The 19,972-nt window shown below is 35.8% G+C and overlaps 1 protein-coding gene and 1 pseudogene across 2 annotated transcripts in view; both read right to left on the bottom strand.

Annotated features, from left to right (window-relative positions):
* LOC111549672 overlaps positions 1-10,545 on the bottom strand; it is a 75,415-nt pseudogene extending 64,870 nt beyond the window's left edge.
* Positions 8,165-19,972, bottom strand: part of ANGPT1 (angiopoietin 1) — a 254,947-nt gene continuing 243,139 nt past the window's right edge. The window contains exon 9 of one of the 2 annotated variants that reach the window (XM_023225067.1): positions 8,165-10,713. In XM_023225067.1, the coding sequence (XP_023080835.1) occupies positions 10,553-10,713 (161 nt within the window). In that variant the 3' untranslated portion in view covers positions 8,165-10,552. The remainder of the gene's footprint in view (positions 10,714-19,972) is intronic. The other variant, XM_023225072.2, reaches the window with a different exon arrangement.

Consider the following 19,972-nt stretch of genomic DNA (forward strand, 5'->3'; position numbering starts at 1 on the left):
TCTTCATATAAGGAGTAAGGAAAGGATCCAGTTTCAGCTTTCTACTTATGGCTAGCCAATTTTCCCAGCACCATTTATTAAATAGGGAATCCTTTCCCCATTTCTTGTTTCTCTCAGGTTTGTCAAAGATCAGATGGCTGTAGATGTGTGGTATTATTTCTGAGGACTCTGTTCTGTTCCATTGGTCTATATCTCTGTTTTGGTACCATTACCATACTGTTTTGGTTACTGTAGCCTTGTAGTATAGTTTGAAGTCAGGTAGCGTGATGCCTCCAGCTTTGTCCTTTTGACTTAGGATTGTCTTGGCAATGCGGCGTCTTTTTTAATTTAAACTATTCTAGTCTCTACATCAAAAAGTGTGAGAAGAAATGGATAAAATTGATTTTAGTAACATATTTTATTTAGCCCAATACATTCCAGAAATGGATATTTCAATATCTAATCAATATAAAATTATTAATGGGATATTTGACATCATTTTCAAAATATGGTCAGCCTTCTTAATGTGGTGTGCATTTTCCATTACAATACATCTGAATTTGGATGAACTGCATCTCAAGTGCTCAATAACCATATGTGGCTAGTGGCTATAAAAATGGGTAGTGCAATTTTGGGTTACACTGCTGAGTTTAACTCCCAGCACCACTTAGTGGCTGCATCTCCTTGGGCAGTTCTTTACCTTCTCTGTCCTTCAGTTTTCTCCTGTATATAAAGGGTATACTAACAATGCACACATGATGGTGTCATAGGATGAAATGGCTTATAGTAATACTAAATGTATGCTAGCTATTGTTAGTAGTAGTCTTGCTAATAACAGTATCAGTGTTCAAGGTTAAATGCTAACTACTACAATTGTTATGATTGCTTTATTTTCACAATCATCATCATCAGCAGCATTATCATCATCATGCAAAGGATCCAGTCTGATGGTGGAGCTCTGTATATAAGTCTCAGGTTGGAAGCTGGTCATGACATTTCTAAGACGTTGTAAGTGTCCATTCTGTAAGAAGCAGCATCTCAGCCAGTGTGTATGGGTGCATGAAGGTATGATCCAAACTTTTGGAAGAAGTAGCTGGCATGACTTAGGTGTGCTACCAAGGCCCTAGACAAATAACCTGTGATTCAGTCCAAGGTCTCAGCTTCAGGGAAAAAAAATAGTGGAAATCAATCTTGTCTGAAACCCATGTTTTTCAACTGGCATAAAGATAGAAATGAGAGACCTTTAGGGTTGGTGGGCATATGAATATCAAGGTCCTCAACCCAGACTGATAAGCCACCACACTGAGATCAGTAACTTCAGATCCCCTGGTTCCTAATATGGTCTTGGATTATCAAGAATTGGCTCAGGAACTGAGTGATGCCTACCTGTTTAAATGGGACTAATACAGGCATAACACCCACCCCAAAATTAATTATTTAGTTCTAAAAATTTTGTGTGGCAGAATAATTTTTAATGTATTAATGTATATTTTTCTACCTGTATTTTCCTCATTCAAGAAAAAGTCAAGCTCTTTGCTTAGGGATATTTTTGTGAAAAGAAAAGTAGAAATTGATTTCAAGAATTTTTCATTATTAGATATTGTGTTCAAGAACCTAAGGCCATTGGGATTATGCTAGGTTTCCTGGAGAGTGATCCAACAGGGTGTGCCTCTGAACAGACCCGCTCTTAAGTAGGGCACCGGGGAGCTGCCATGAACCCAGGGCTTAAGGTGGGTGGGGCCTTTGAGACACTGCTCCTTACTCTTTTTTTCTTATATTTCAAGGGCCTATGAAATAAGTTTCCTTTCAAGAGCGATTATCTTGGGCAACCCTGCACTTGTGGGGTTGTTCTAGGCATTGCAGCCTTCCAGGGAGCAGCCAGGCCCATGGGAAACGCAAGGAGAGAGAAAGAGAGGGACCTCCCCAGACTCCCCAGATGCTTGGAGACTAAGAGAGGAAAAGAAGTCCTGGAGTTTTTCAAATAGCAGAAACCCATACCTTATTTGTAGATCATTCCTAAAAGTGCAGGCAAAATGGATGTTGGGAGAAAAGGCTCTGTGGCTTCCTGCCCAAAGTGTGGCTTGGCCTCTTCAGGGTTGGATGGACTGAAGGAAGCAATGGGAGAAGAACAATGTGTGTCTCAGGGATCAAGGATGTGGAATGATGACTGGAGATGTGTCTCCAAGATCTAGGCTGTCCGTTTGCCTCTGGGTCCTTTACACTGTGCTAGAGTGGGGAGGTTGCAAAATGACTGAAGTGATTTCCTTGCTGGTTTGATGGAGAGAGTGTAGGCAAAATGAAGTTGATTCAAAATACATAGACCGAGCGGAGTGGCTCACGCCTGTAATCCCAGCACTTTGGGAGGCTGAACGGGGGGATAACGAGGTCAGGAGATGGAGACCATCCTGGCCAACACGGTGAAACCCTGTCTCTACTAAAAATACAAAAATTAGCCAGGTGTGGTGGCATGCACCTATAGTCCCAGTTACTCAGAAGGCTGAGGCAGAAGAATCGCTTGAACTTTGGAGGCGGAGGTTGCAGTGAGCTGAGATCGCACCACTGCGCTCCAGCCTGGGGTGACAGAGCAAGACTCCAGGAAAAAACAAACAAACAAACAAAAACAAACAAACAAACACAAACCTCCATAAAGTATTGTGATATTCTTTGCTTGTCTGTACTGGTGAAATGAGATTTACACCCAAAATAGATACTTAAATGATCTCATTTTTATTCTGAAAATGGTACAGAAAAGGAGGAGAAAGCAACTAGGTTACCAATGTTTAGTAACTGAGGAAACAATTTCAGAAAGGTTAAAATAATTTTTCAGGATAAATACCAGTGTTCGGTCACTGGGCTAGATCTTCTGATAAATAGGTAGTTAGATAGGTAGATAAATAGGGAGATAGATGGATAGATAGATAAACAATGTGTTTCTTCATATGTATCATTTTCAAAACCTTAGATTCTTTTCCTGATAAACAGAGTATTATTATGCCTTTGGTTTGCCATCTATGGTAGGCAGAATTCTATGATGGCCCCCAAGACTTCCTACCCCCTATTGTACTTCCTCTGTATAATCCCCAAGACAATGAATGTGTTGGATTTAACTCCTGTCTCAGACCTCTAGATCCATATTTAAAGGGCCCACTCATATGATCAGGTCAAACCCATTCAGATCACCTGCCCTGAGAGTAGCCAGGTGCTGAATATGACCCCCCATCTGACATCCAGCAGACAATGGGACATCACTTCTACAACACCAATAACTTAACTCTGCCAACAATAAACTTGGAAGAGGACCCTGAGTTCCAGATGAGAATGCAGCTGCTCACCATGATTTTTGCCTTATGAAACACTAAGCAGAAAGCTCAGTGCAACAATGCAAAAGGATTATGACAGTTTGAAATGAATATTTTGATAAAATGTTTCTTGGAAAAAATAAAGTTATGTTGGAAAGCAATAAAACACCTTAAAATATTTTAAGCCAAATAAATATTTTCTACTGAAAGAGTAATGCTGAAAATCATCATGAGTTTGCACTTTTGACAGCATGGAAGTCTGGTACAGGACTAAATATATTGTGGGTCTGTATAATCAGAAAGGAATGAGGTTGGAGCAATAGAAAGATTACAGGGAAATTCGTATGGAGCAGTGGAAAGCATACCAAAAATGGCAGAGTAAGGAACTGTGTGGAAGTAGGTCACTAGCTTGGATCTGGCACAATGCAACCACTACATATGGGGTGCATTTGAATTGAGGGGCACTCTAAAAATTTGGATGACTCCCTTAATACTTAAAAATTTCAAGGTTACAGTTGTGGAAGCATCCTCCCATGAGGAAGGGAATTATGACTGCCTACTCTCATTCATATCACTCCAGGTTCATCTCCCACTTGGAGAATTCCCCAGTCTCATGGCCATGCTCACAATTACCTCACTTATTCTTGATGTAATTTACTTACCCAACTCCTATGGCTCCATTCCTCTTTGGATTTCCTCTTATGTATCTAACCACAGTCTTACACTTTAATCCTGCTTGAGTTTAGACTCATATATCCAACTACCAAACTTGAATCACTACTTCTAAAACTCAACATGTAAAACCTAGCTCATTAGCTACTCCCCAGAACCTGTGTTTCCTATTTAGGTGATTTATACTGCCCCCTATTTAATTAACCAAGCCAAAATCTGGAATGATTTTGATTTCCCCCCACCTCCTGTTCAATTATTAAGTTCCTTAGATTATTTTTCCTTAATATCATTCAAAATCCAACTTCTTCAGTTCATTTTTACTGTCATTGCTGTATGGATCAGGTCCCCATCCTAGCTGGCTTCTATAATAAATAGGCTTCCCACAGGTCCAAACTTCTCCATTCTTATCCCCTTCCAACTTATCTTCTAATTCCAAAAACTGAAAAATTCTTCACTGTCTCTCTCTAATGAGAAGATAAAGCCTAAGCTTAGGAACATGACTTAAAGTCCTTCGTTACGTGGCCCCAGCTCCAGCCTCTTCTCCTAGTGTTCTTCCCTCAAATAAACATCACAGTCAATTTATACTGAAAAACGTGGAGCTCCCCACAACTCCATGCTTTCTGACACCGTATGCCTCTTCAGTTCCTCTTCTCAGCCTCCACCTCCTGGGCTCCAGTGACCCTTCCCCCTCAGACTCTGAAGCAGCTAGGACTATAGGTGCACACCACCATGCCAGGCTAATTTTTGTATTTTTTGTAGAGATGGGGTTTCACCATGTTCCCCAGTCTGGTCTCAAACTCCTGGACTCAAAAGACGCAACAGCCTTAGCTTCTGAAAGTGCCATAGATCCCATCTTCTATGAAAATTTGTGCAAATTGAGAGAGACCTATATGTTCCTTTTAATTTTAAAAACATCTCTATATAAAACTTACTATTGTATGGAAGTTCTCATCTTTTACACACTTGTTATTTACAACTATACACAACATAAAATTCAGCAGATTTAATCACTCCCATCTCTGTGTTTTTATAGATTTAACATAGATTAATTTATTAACATAAACACTTTTGTATTGCTTATTTATTTCTTCTTGCTTTTCTGACTATTGTGAATGTCCATATGCCTTAATTATCTCTGTATATTTAAGTACCTTCCTAATGCTTTACCTGGACACTAGTAGCAGCTCAATATGTCTGTTAAATATAATGCACATTCTACCATTAAACCTATACAATTATTTCTCTAGGGTAGGACTTATGTAAGTATAATCCAGCATTTCAGTATGAATATTATGATGGTTTATGCCTTTCTCCTAAAGGAAATGTTTAAGTTAATTTAGAGCCTTAATGATGTTCTCACTCTAAACTTTCACACCATTGTTTGATGTTTACGCATTATATTAAAGTCCACACGATTGAATATTATCTGCTTATAATACTTTCTTTTAAATTCATTTTTAACTTACAAAGTTCAATACGTTTTTAGTTGATTCCAGTTCCTTACAGCGTATCTAGAAAGCAGATCTATATTTTTAAAATTTAGTTAATGTAAAACTCAGGTAAGGGAGTCACAGTAATTCTGTGGCACAATTGCGTGATTGTGAAGCTTTCACCTTCACAACCAGCACATGGGCTCCCCAGGGGCCAAGACAGAGTGCATGATGGGTATGGGTAGGAGGCAGACTGCTTTCATAAGGAGATAGAATAGGATCTTGTTTGTAAAAGATACCAGGATGCAGCCTCCTCTTCACCAAAACAAAATAAAATAAAATATCCTTTTACATTTGATGACAGTTCACATGTCAGAGACTGTCCTGTGTTAAAAGGGAATTATTAAATTTTAACCATGATCTATCATTTACTCCTCATTGAATATGACTCTAACTTGCTTTCTTGAAAGAATACAGGCGATATAATGACTTCTTTGAGTTTTTCCCAGTAATCCTTTAATTATGTTCACTATATTAACTTCAATGACAATATGTTAGAGAAATACGTGAGGAAATGCTAGAAAAAACTTTAGTCGAATCTTAAATCATAAGCTGCCCAAATGTGTGTGTGTGTGTGTGTGAGAGACAGAGTCTCGCCCTGTCGCCCAGGTTGGAGTGCAGTGGCGCAATCTCGGTTCACCTTAACCTACGCCTCCTGGGTTCAAGCGATTCTCCTGCCTCAGCCTCCTGAGTAGCTGGGATTACAGGTACCCGCCACCATGCCCAATTAATTTTTTGTGTCTTTAGTAGAACTGGGGTTTCACCGTGTTGGCCAGGCTGGTCTCGAACTCCTAACCTCATGATCTGCTCGCCTCGGCCTCCCAAAGTGCTGGGATTACAGGCGTGAGCCACTGCGCCTGGCCCCAACAATAATATATGTGTAAAGAATAAATGAGTAATTACCATTCAATAGTACATTTTATATATTTACATAGGTTTAAATTTAGAAAAACATGCAGGTTTCCTTCAATTTATATAATACGTATGTTCCAGCGAAGTTGATAATAAAGTAGACATCTGAGCTAACTAAAATTATAAATTCAGACATATTTTTCTGGAGGAGAATGGCCTAAGTTTAAAGTCTGAAAATAAATGTCTCAACACAGTGGTCAAATCTGAGAGTTGAATTTTATATAGGTAGAAGGGATTTCTTAGTCTTTCAAAGCAATTCAATTCCATTTAGCGAATAACAAGTTTCTAGTAGGTACTGTGGAGAATTAAAAAAAAAAAAAAAGTAAGAGGCAGCCTTTTATAAAACTCAAGCAAAATATGTTGAGCTGTAAAAGTATGTGAGTATAGAGAGGGTGACAATTAATAGAGGGCATCAGAAAAGAGGTCATGAAACAACTAATGTTTTTATGCATCCCAGAGGGTTGTTAGAGGTTGTTAGAGGAAGGGACAATCGAGACCGTGGTTCTGAAAGTTCAAGATGCATAAAACTCACATGGCTGGCAGAAGAGTAGGTGGCAGCTGCAGCACTGTAATTCTGTATCAGTTAGCTATTGCTACAATAATGATGTTTAACAAAACTCTGAAAAAAAAATGCAGTAGTTTAAAACAACAACCCATTATTATTTCTCATGATTATGCATGTTAGCTGAGCAGTTCTGCTGATCTGAGCCAGGCTCAGTTGATCTCAGTTGAGATCACTTATGTATCTTGAATCATCCATGGGTCAGCTATGGGCTGGCTGGTCTAGGGTGGTCTCAGCTGGTAGACTAGGCTTTGCTCCAAGTGGTCTCTAATCCTCCATTAGGCTACGCTGGGCTTTTTTTCGTGCCAAACGTAGAATATTTCCGACCAGACTCAGAACTGGCACAGAATCATCACTTCTGTTGTGTTCTATTGGCTACAGCAAGTCCCGAGCTAGCCATTCAGGGAGTAAGGAAATAGAGTTTATCTCTTTATGGAACAAGCTGCAAATTCGCATTGCAAAAGGTATGAATACAGAAAGGGGAAGAATAGACATCACTTTTGCAAGTAGTCGACCACGGGGCTTCTTTGTTTTGATTGGAATACTGAGTAGGTGGAAAGAAGCTGTCTGGCAATGAAGGCTGAGATTAACCTGACCTGTTTATTTTAAATTCAGGGAGTAGTGAGGAAACGCTGAAGTGTTTTGAGCTGGGAAAAACCATGTTCAGAAGTCTGGCTTTAGAAGGAATAAGGTTTTATGGTTATGAGGTGAATAATAGCACAGAGAGGCAGGATGAAAGAGTGTCTTTTCCAATCATCTAGGTGAAAGAAAATTAAGGAAGGTTTGAATCAATGTGATGGAAATAGGAGAAGAATCAAGGCCACAGGCAAGAAATTTCTTGCAAGGACTGATAAGACTGCTGATGGCATGTTAGGTGAGAGGGACAAGTAGCATCTCCTTTATGCTCCTTCCTTTTCCTCCTGTACACCAAACTCAAATTTTCAACACACATCCTCTTATTCTACATTCAGAGTTCCCAGAATATATTGTCCATTGTCACATGATAATGTGGCATTTAATAATTGGCAGGACACGACAATCATATTGTAGGGACGTGGGACTGAGACCCACTGCTTTGATTTACCATTCTAATGAGACTAAGCTTTCTTAATTCATCCAAGACTGAAAGTTTTTCTAAGATTGAGGCTTTAGTTCATTTGGTAGATTTTTGTCAATGATTCTATAACTTCATAAATCTCTAATTTAAATTTCACAAAATATGTATTAAAAATAAAATGAAGTTGCACAAGTATTACTTTCAATTTTATTTAAATCAAATAATGTTGTGTTGATATGAAAAACTTTGCAAGAAACCACATGAATTTTAAAGACAAAATTCGAATACCTAATTACCCTATTCTGAAATAATTAAATGCAAAGAATACATATGTTAAATTGCCATAAACATGTAGGTATTACATAATACACATAACGGAGTCATAAAACATTTTACACTGCTTTATTATAAATAATTGGAAACAATATTTCAATTTTCAAACCCAGACAACAAAATAGTAAATATCATGCTTTCTTTTTTTTATTACTTTATTTTATTTTTGTAATATGAGTTTGGAAATAGTATTCCTTATCCAAAATCTGGTTTAAAAAAGTGTCTGTAGGAACACAAAAGGACAAAATACTCTTTTTCTTTCCCTTAATTGAAAACACTTGAGAAGGTTTTTAGAGGGAGAGGCTTGCCTGCTATGGAGGAGCCACCAAGAATAGAAAAATGGTATAATACCTACAAATATCACTTGTAAGGCAAAAAGGGGTAGAATACAGACACATAAATATAAAAAAGACTTGATTGTAGACTTTAAAACATATTTTTCTTGACAATGTGAATAGCTTTATTTTTGCAAATGGGGGAGACCATTAAGGCATAGTGGATCAAGTCACCAAGTTTGAAGCTGGCATTGCTACCTTGCCAACAACTGTCTCTTTTGTAAGAGAGGAGACCCAATAGCTTTATTTCAATTTTCTCATCCCATAGTGACTCATGTTTTAATAAAAACTGTTTACTGTTATAACCTTGGACACTTAGAGGCAGAGAAGACTTCTCAATAAAATGCTGTAGTAACTTCAAGCACCCAAAAATTCACTTAAAATAGATTATCCCATAGGAATATTCCCATTAAGTTATTTATAGCAACTAGCAGTCAGAATTTTTTCTTAGGTGACTATGATTAATTTTCTTTATGTATATATTTCCTTTACATATAATGGTTTTGCCAATTTTTCCCCCAGATAATAATTTTTAAGAATTAAAAATTGCCTAAGGGAATGGACTGAAGGAGAAAAATATGAAGAGTGATGTATTTAATTAAGGGATATAGTAGGTTTCTTTGAGCATTTGTGTTTTTTTGTATCAATTAAGGACAATGTTGCATATTCCAGATTAATTAACTATTAGGTTTATTGCAGATATAAACATGCTATGTACAATGATATTTATAATTATTTTTCATAGACTTCAAAGTGTTTCTTTTATAGACACTGGAACAGTGTGAATCTGGTAAGTATGTTTCCGTTAATTAGCAAAATTTAAATTAGCAAGACATAACAGGGTGAGTATTGAAGTTCTAAAAACATTTTTAAAATAATGAAGTTACATGTATGTATACACATGCTAGTAGATACTGTAAAATGAACTGCTCCAGAGTACTTGGTTTTACTTCAACTTAATATACTCCAAAATATTGCTTTCCTGTATAATATCAAAGGAAATATTAAATGCATGTATATTATTTTAAGAACTTGATGATATATTTTACATTCTTTTAACTTTACTCAGGCTATAAATATATTTATATATCATTCAATCAGTTTTTAGAGTAAATGGAAACCATAGTATGGGGTGGTAAGTTTTCACCACATACATCCTTACTTGATTATGTCCATTTTTTTTTCTGAAAACTGTATCAAAAATCAGAGTAATGGAGTTTGTTTCTACCACACAGTTATTGTCCATGTACTACAATTCATTATGGCTTACAAAAATGGAATTTTCATTTGAAGGTGGGTAAGCAGAAATCAACTAGTAAGTATGACACTGGAATTAGGCTTCTGAAATCCATTAACATTTAACCAACTCAGAGGACAATGCTGTTCTAAATTTTTATCAAAATTGTGCAACAGTATAATTTGTTAGTAGGTTTGCATAGATATAACACCTTTTCAGTGGTGTAATACATCTTTTCCAAAGGATTATGGCAGGCTTGTTTTTATTCTTCCTGTATATTCTCTTTTTCACTCTTTCTTTTTTTTTTTTTTTTTTTTTTTCCTGTTTTACATGAAATTAACCATATTTATCATCTGGCTACCATAATTCCAAAATAAGGTCCAGTAGTAGTTTGAAGCACAGCAAAGCTGAGCAGGTTCTTCCCTTTTTAAAGCCCGACAGTCAATGGAGTTTTCTATAGTCAAGCCACGTGAGCACTGTCTCCCCAAGTAGAGACTCCTGTGAACTCAAAAGGCTCCAGATTCACAGTCAAGGACCTTGGTGACTTCACACAACTACCACTTATTGCTGGAAGGGAGACAATATTGTTTGCTTCTGAAGTTTTCAAGCACTTTCTCACCTGGCAGCTCCTCCAGATTTCTTTGTTGCTTTTATAATCACTACTGACATTGTGCTTTCAAAAATCTAAAGGTCGAATCATCATAGTTGTGGAACGTAAGGAGTAACTGGGCCCTTTGAAGTAGTGCCACTTTATCCCATTCAGTTTTCCATGGTTTTGTCCCGCAGTATAGAACATTCCGTTTAGATTGGAGGGGCCACAAGCATCAAACCACCAGCCTGAAAAAATAGTTCATGATAGAAGAGAGAAGGAGAGGCAACAATTATAAGTAAATGGAATATTTGGAAATCAATGTCATTAAGTGATGGGAAACTTGCTTGTTTTTTGTTGTGCTTATTTGCAATTAGGAGGCATCAGTAAATATGTCCTCAGTAGTGAAACTGTTTTAAATGACTTCTGATTTAAGATTTGTGTGACCCATCAGAGAGAGCAATGCTGTCATGGAAAGCAGCTTTCAGTGACTCCACTGGAACTCACTTCCTTTTGTAACGATGGGAAGCCTCTGGGCTTCAAGATACAATCTACATAAGAGATGGATTTACATGTAAGACAAGTGCAGTAAGGAAAATGTATATACTCATAAGAGGCATTCCATCTTAAGACTGTTACTGGGAATAGAACAATTAATTATTAGTAAAGAAATTCAGAAACTTAGACAAGCAACTGAGATCTAAATAGAAAGATATTCTCCATCTACTGCATATGTTTGTCAATAATCGGCCCTAAGCTGCTTCTAAAATTAATTGGATACTGTTCAATGACTATGATGCTCAAAAGGACTTTTAATTAATGTGCCCTCTCTGTAGCTTATAACAATAGAAAAAGTGTTCTGCAATAATAGCCATTCAGTTCCTGTACAGCCATATTTTGTCTATGGTTATTTAAGTGACTTCCAAACGTAGTAAAAAGAAAAACAATTTGATGAGTAACATGGAAATTCTGTGCTTGTATAGCTCTCTGTAAGGATAACTGGATAACTCAGTTTTATTTTTTAAATAAATTAAGTTCTTAGATTTTTAGATAAAGCATAGTGTTTTTTCCTGTCTCCTGAAGTAACACTACTGAATCTTTAGGGAGAGATTTATGCCAGAGACATTCTGGCATACTTTTTATTTGGATACAGTTGACCTCTCTTAGATTACAGACTTATACCTAAGGGACTAATAGCTAAAGAAAGAGAAAGCTGTACAGCTGATGTTTAACTGTAACATGAGCACCATCTTGCAGAAACTTTAGAAAAAGTTAAGTGGAGAAAAGCTAGTTCTCATTTTTCAACTTTAGAAGATGAATATAGCTGGCTTGTGTTTATAAAGTCACACTAGAGGCGTAACAAGCTGCATTAATCACCAGTTCATACTGCGGAACCACAAGGTATGTCTTGATGAATTTGGAAAGACACTATATTCCATGCAGTTTTATCAACTGTATGCAAACAACATAAATGTTAATGTAGTCAAAACACGAGGGACAAAAATGTTCTTGTTTGGCAAAGGAGGAGGAACTACAAGTAAAATTCTACCTTTGTTTTTCTTAAGATTAATTCCTCTAATTTTTGATCAGTACAGCTGGTAAAAATGTGCTGTTTATATTATAAAAAACATTCTAATATTAGTGAATTTATTTGCCCAAAAGACTTTTTCTAAAGGACTAAAATGAAACTCTAAGATGAAATTCAACTTGATTGCTTCTGTGTTTTAACTTTTCTCCTCCTTTTCTGTGACCTTCTTGAGGCACTTTTCCATTGCATTAATGAACTTTTTATAATCTTTCAAATATGCACCATGGTCTCTCAAGCAAACACACTAACTCTATTGTTGAGACTGACAACGATTCATAGAATTCTCTTCCAAGTTGCATTAGGGTAAAATGTGTGTTTTTGTTTATTTGGTTTATAGAAAGTCACAAGAGTCCCAGAGGAGTACGGAAAGACAGACGTCTGTTGCAACAACAGCCTGGCAATAAAGAGCACAGGCTGAAGGATGTGTTTCATCGGGTAACTTTGGGAAAATTTAGGAAAGAGACAAGAAACAGTAAGAGCCTGTGAGAGAGTCAGGTAAATTCATCTTGTGTATCTTTTTGAATGAATAAAGTAGGGTAATGTTTGCAATGAGTACAATGGCATTTCGGAGACATTGAAAGAAGGCCAGTATGGCTGTGTCACAATCAACAAGAGGGATAGTCGCCTGAAGCTGAGAGGGTCTGAAGCACATCACCCAGTGTTTTGTTCATCATCCTAAAAACAATGGAAAGCCATGGTTTGTGTATTGGCCTATCTCCTGTACTTAGTAGACACCTAACAAAGTTTGCTTCCCAAATGACCAGTGGGTCACTGCTCGCTTGTTAACTGATTGACTCTCTAATCGGTTCTCCTTGTGAAGTCTTTGTTGTCTGAAGTTGTTTAGCTTACCAAAATGCTATATTTGATAGATACCCCAATATGTAACACCTGTCCTTATTGTATCCATTTTTTTCTTATGTATCCATTCAATATATAATTATTGTGAAATGTTGTTACACAATACTCAAGACAGAAGTAGTCCTTGCCTTCATGAAACTCACTTCTAATGAGAGAAACAGATGAATATATGTAAGTAGGGTGTTGGTGCAAAAGTAATTGCGGTTTTTGCCATGACTGTTATTGACAAAAAAATGCAATTACTTTTGCACCAACCTAATATAAATTATGACTTAAAATGTCATGAAGAAAATAAGTAGGAGCTCTGAAGGAGAATAATTCGAGTTTTCACACTCGTGAAAGAAGCTGATATTTAACGAGACCTGAAGGAGGAGAGAGGCAGCCCCAGGAAGATGGGAAAAGACCCTGATAAGCAGAGTACAGCACCTGCAAAGGCGATGAGGAAGAAAGCAAGCTTGGGATGTGTAGGGACATCAGTGCAGCTGGTGCACAGTGAACAAGAAATGACTTGCAGGAAATGAAGGTGGAGGAATAGGCAGTCCTGGAGAGAAGTTCAACGTTTATGGAACAATTTGGAGTTTAGCCAGCCTGCTTGTCCACGATGAGGCAAACAAGTAAAACATTCTCTACAGATGGGAACCACAATCGAACCAGAAGAACCTGATCTGCTAGGTTAAATGTTTCATCAAACACTTTTTAGAGCCCTCATTCTCTATGATCTTCCAAAGCTATCCTGAGCATATGTGACACCATAAAAAAAGAAGAAAATTGAGTCTAGAATCAATTCTGCAAATATTAACCAATGGATAGAGATAGGGGACAGGAATTTTTGGAAACAAAATTTCTGACATTAAAGCATGCACAGTTTTGTGTAGGAGACAAACAAAATGCTACACATTGAGATGATAGCCACTAAACAAAGAGAAGAAGAAAATTTTATGGAAATACAGAGGCAGTAGGTGCTAACTGTCTGAGGGACCACAAAGCTCACTCATTCAACAGCTGCTCTGGGTCCTGAAGGATGGGTAGAGTTCACCGAACAGAAAGAGATTCTATACAGTCTGTACTCTGGAAGAGCAGGAGAGAGTGTCTGCCAGCAGGTTGGCTTGGCTGGAGTGCCAGTGGGTTAAAGGGTTGGAGAACATAGGGCTAAAAAATAAACAGGAGGGAGAACATAAAGGTTTTTATTACACCTTTAGACATTTTCTTTCGGGCAATGGGAATCCTGCAGAACGCCGGGGCAGAAGTTAGAAGACCCAGACTTCATGCTTAATTCATCAATTAATAACCAAGAGATCCTATACAATAGTACCAATAGTATTTGATATTCATTGACTCGTTCATATGAAGATATTTGTATGCATTTTCTCATTTTATCCCCCCAAACAGCCTTAAGTGATGTGGCAAATACCATAATAAAGATACTAATGCTCACGGAGTTTAAGGAACTGTTTAAGGTCACATTTATAATACATAGATTCTAAGAACTGACCAACCATTTTCACAGCACAGTTATAAGGATCAAATAAGATAATGCACTATTATAGCCTATAAAAAAATCCTTCTTAAGTGCCAACTGTAAGTTATCTAGAAAATGCGGCAGAATGTTTAGGGCAGGAAAAAAAGAGACAAGACCTTGTGGAGCATCATAATAATTTAATAATAAAGACAAGGTCATCAGTGCCAACATATTTTCTTATTTGCTTAGTGGGGTTTATTAGAGAAATATGAAAATAATTAGACCCAAATAAGTACAGTTGTACAATGTTCATGTTATAAAAACTTGGCATTTAAGCTCCTAATTTTTTTAAATGTTTCATTTTGATTTCATGACAAATCAAGGAGTTTGAAATGTTCAATTAACTCTTTATCTTAAGACCAGTGGGCCATGAATTCTGCGATCTATCTCAGAGCAATTGATAATAAAGATGATGAATTTAGATGGAAGAAAATGAAATAAAAGAGCAATTATTTCTCATGACCATTTCAGTTTTATTATAAGATATCCTAACTTCAAGGTAGCAGACGTAATTATTTCTGTGTAGGCAAGGATTGTCTGTTTTCTCTGATACATACATTAAAACAAACTAAATAATTTTTTCATATAAAATATTTCAAAGTTTGTCCAATTTCTACCTTTATTTTTAAAAATTAAGCATGGCCAAGTCTTTTATACACAAATCCTGAAAATATGTGATTTAAAGCATTTTTTCGAAGCAGGCAAAAGTATAGCAGAGTCCTCATCACTCATACGCATTTCTTGTATTTATAAGTGATCATTGATACTCAGTACATATGATATATTTGCATGGGATGAAGATGTTCTATGAATATACAGAAGAGTATGCCTGAGTTTGCAGTTCCTCTCTGATAAGATACTGAATAGCTGAATTACATATTCTGGGCAATCCTGGGAAAATATTAACGTTGTATTTTGTTTATGGTTGGAAATAACAAATAAGAAATATCCTAAAGCAATTAATCTAGGGAAGGCACTTCAAGCCTAAAAGAACTCAATGATGCAAGCAAAGGATCGAAAAAGCAGTTACCATCTGCTATTGGGACAGCTGATAAAATGTCTCCAATTTTTTTTGTTTTGTTTTTTTTTGGTTTGGTTTGGTTATTTTGAGATGGAGGCTCACTCCGTCGCCCAGGCTGGAGTGCAATGGTGGATCTTGGCTCACTGCAACCTCTACCTCCCGGGTTCAAGTGATTCTCTTGGCTCAGCCTCCTGAGTAGCTAGGACTACAGGTGTCTGCCACCACGCCTGGCTAATTTTTGTATTTTTTTTTTTAGTAAAGGTGGTGTTTTGCCATGTTGGCCAGGCTGGTCTCGAATTCCTGACCTCAGGTGATGCAAGCACCTTGGCCTCCCAAAGTGCTGGGATTACAGGCGTGAGCCACCACACTCAGTCTCAAATGTTTTAAGGTTAGCAACTGCTGAGATGTACTTTGCAAGGCATTTTTCTTCATAACTTGTAACCTCATGTATATTTTAATAAGAAATCTGAGATTCATGTTTCCAATTCATTTACACTTAACTCATTAAAATTTATTTTGTAATAACTATCCCAGGTCTTTTAAAATCATTTGTGCCTTTTATCTTTGAAGCAGAAAATTCACATTTGATCGCTAATAAATGAAACTTTGCCCAGAAAATAGGAATTTGATTCTCAACTTTGTACTCAGGAAGTTCAACTTTATTTGAACATCAGGAAACCTATTTCTTAAATTCTTCTGATTCTAAACAAAACGTCTCTCAACACTGCTTTTCTGTGATAAAATGTACAGCAAAATGAAAAGGTATATCTGTTTTTGTAGATTTCTTTTGTTCGTTTTCAATGCATGCATTCTAATCAGCAGCATGCAAAAGAACTTGCACAGAAATTAAGATTTTCGTCTTTCATCACTAACTAAGGATGAGTTTAAACTAAATTGATTGGTGTCATCGATGGGATCATAATGGAAAAAATCTCTTGGTGAGTTTATGTGGACAAAGTTGGCCTTACCCAAAGCCAGCCTCAAGAAGCAGCTGCGTGGGTCTTGCATGCAGGAGGCAAAGGACCTTGCTAGAAGTCTGCATTCCTTCTGTCATCTCGTACTATATCCCCTTCAGGCCAAGGACTTGTTTTTGTTTTTTGGGGGGCTGTTTTTTTTTTCTTTCCTTTCTCTTCTTTTTGTTCTAAATATGAAAAGCTGTTTATCCTGGCTAGGAATATTGAATTCATTTAAAACTTCTAGGTATTCTTTTACTGCCTCTCTTCTCCCTCATACTTCATTTTGCTTTTAACCATGTTTAAGTGAGGAAATGCTTGTGAAAAGATGCTGCAAACAGTACAATAGAGCTCTATCATTCTCTTTGAATGTCATTCCTTTTAATGGAAGCAGTAGAAAGAGTAGATAGAACAAAGGCCTCTGGAGGTTGAGTACCTGCATTTAAATTCTACTTCCGACAAAATTCTGTTACCTATGGCAAATTATCTAACTTTTCTGTATTTCAGTTCTTGCCGAAAGTATTATTGTGGTCTCTATTTCCAAGAGTTTTTGGAAGCTTCATATAAGTTTTTAAATACAAATCATTTAGGATAATACAAACGTATCTGTTAGAAAGAGTTCAATAAGATTTTAAATATTATTACTGAGTACAATACAAAGTTAATTGGTTATTTCTCATCCACTGCCAATCATTAAGCTTTGGTTGTAGCGTTGCACGAGAGGACTACCAGTTCTGATTCGCCTTTTTCCAAACTTATAAAAGACATTTTCTGACACTCTTTGCTCTTTTTCTAATAAATGAAACTTTGCCCCAGAAAATAGGAATATAATCTTAAACTTTGCATTTTAGGAAGCTCAAATTTATTTGAAAGTCGGGAACCTAACACTCAAAATTTTACAATTCTGCAGTTTAGTCTTTTGGGGTTATTCTTAAGTTAGTTTCAGTCCTTGATAGTCACCTCTTTGTTCCTTGTTTGGGCATAGAAATACATGTATGTATTAGGCATTTTAAAAATAAGTTCATGTAAGAGACACATTTATACTAACATTCATTTACTTTATGTCTTTTCACCAGAATAATTTGTAATTTTGCAATGTCCTTTCAGAGTCTCTGCTAACATATTTACTCATCAAACCAACATTTATTGAACATATGCTATATGCCACACACTATGGCAGTCACCTGGGATACAGTAGTGGACAGCACAAAATCCGTGCATTCACAGAACTTACATTTGTGTAGAACAGGCTTACGTTTTATGTACTAAATATAGAAATTGGGTTGAAATAAAAGTAATGTAATGTAGATTTATATAGTCAATCTTACATTAGTCATATGGATCTTCTTTTCTCTCAATATTTTTACCTTGAAACTTAGAGAATTTTAGTTATCTGATCATGCTTAGCAGGTCCTTACTGGGTTCTCAAAAATGCTAAGACGATTATATTTTCCCAAAGATCTTGTCACTTCAAGGTCATACACCAGTTGAAAAAACTGCTGGCTTCTATCATTTTCTTTGTCTTCTTTAAGATTATATGTAGGCAAAGTGAGCATTTATCAACTCTCTGCTGTTAGCATCTGGAAAGTTCTAGATGTACTAAGAAATTTATGTGTATGGCTTTTTCCCCTCTTTAAGAACTGAACTGAAAAATATCCTTTGTTAGCTTTCGAAAGTCTTGTCTATCAGTTAACATGGTTTATGCGTTGGGAGAATAAATCAGAGTTTCTACTTCAATAGATTATTTTTATAGAAAGTTAGGTCATATTTTTACATAGCCTTTATATTATGTACTAAATATGGAAATTATATTGAAACTAAAGTAAGGAATGTAAAACAATAACGTATTTGTTTTTGTGGTTAGCAATTTTTAATAATTACAGTTTATGACAGATTTTTAGAAATAATTATTTAAATATAATTTTAATAATTTTAGTTAACTGTAGCTTAAGCAAACTTTCAGAATTGCTGATTTTGAAAGCTCCTAATTTAGTACCAAAGATCGTTTTTTTCTGCTGAAGGTAAGTTTGTTTTGAATGTGACAATCTAGTAACAAGAATTTGTTATTGTCTTAATTCTAGAATCAGAATTTTTCACATATTTATCTCCATATACAATAAATCTATACAAAAAGTATGTATTGAATGAGATTACATTTTCATTTTCTTTTTTTTTTATTTTTTTTATTTTTTATTTTTTTTTATTTTTTTATTTTTTTTTTATTTATTTATTTTCATTTTCTTAATGTTAAATAGTGGATAAAACTATTTCTTTTACATTTTTAATGAAACTTATGCTCTAGCCTGTCTTGCTCATTTCTTTAATAGTAATTAACCCCTTTAATAGGTGCTCATTAAAAATACCTTAAATTGACAGAAGAAAGCTAAGAAATAAGGAAATTAGGAAATGAAGAGCAAAGATCAAGTCCTACCTTCGGTCTAGCTGAAATACCTTCTGCTTTCAATTAAGCCTATTTCCTGCCATTCAGTCTTTTACCAATAAGGGTAATGATACCAGATTCTCCAACTAGAATTTCTCTTTGTACTTGAAGAAAACTAGGATAGTTAGTTGGCAATAAATCTTATTTTACTCTTAATTCCTTTTAGAAGAAACAAAGGAAAAATATATAAACAAAGAAGATAAAACAAAGCTTTAATTGATAATGACAAAGAGCAATGAGTTACTAGCTTCAAAGAGTATGAAGTCTCACTGCTTAAGAGAGGCTATTTCAAACAGGCAACAGGCTCAAATACTAAGTTTAAAAAAAAAAAAAAAAGAAAGGAAAAATCATTAGATGAGGAAAATGGCTCTAAGGGAAACTTTGACAGAATAAGTAGTAGTGGTGGGGAGCATCTAAGTAGGACCTAAGTTCCAGGCAATACTCCAGTTACCTGGACTGTCAACGATATTCATCCTTACGTTCTCCAGTTCTTAGCTATCTAAATTCCACATTTTAGCTTTCCATAATAAATAACTTTGCAAGACCTGGATTCTTTCAAAGGGACATTTGATAAGGTAATGGCATTTATTACAAAAACACATTTACTTAGACTATTCCAGCCCAAGCAATAAGTGGAAATATTCTCTTCCAAACATATGTGTTTATTGGTGAGTAAGAACTGGGTCCAAGAATAATTGCGGATGAAAGAACATGACAAAGTTTAATAATTTAAAGCAGAAATAAAATCATAAATCTGAGCAGTGAAATTTTCTCAATGACAACCAAGATGCACATTCTCCTCTTTGCTTTACTCCATATTTTCATTATTGTGACAGAAATATGAACATATTGGAATACTCTTCTAAGGACACATTTGAAAGATTTTACTGTTGTTTTTTCATGTATTGTATTTATTTGGTAAGAAAAAAAATACCTGTAAAAATAGACATGGAGAAAATAATATTTCAATATTAAAATGTGCAGGAAATTGAAAAATCAAAGTCCCTTTGTCCTTGTATAAAGTTGCTGACAATTTCCCTTATGAGATCAGGGATGTAATAAAAAGAAAAAAATTATTTCAGGAAAAAGCTCAAGACCTACCTTGTGTGTACCATTTTTAAAAAAAAT

Source organism: Piliocolobus tephrosceles, chromosome 7 (genome assembly GCF_002776525.5).
Source record: "Piliocolobus tephrosceles isolate RC106 chromosome 7, ASM277652v3, whole genome shotgun sequence".
Classification (NCBI taxonomy): Eukaryota; Metazoa; Chordata; class Mammalia; order Primates; family Cercopithecidae; genus Piliocolobus; species Piliocolobus tephrosceles.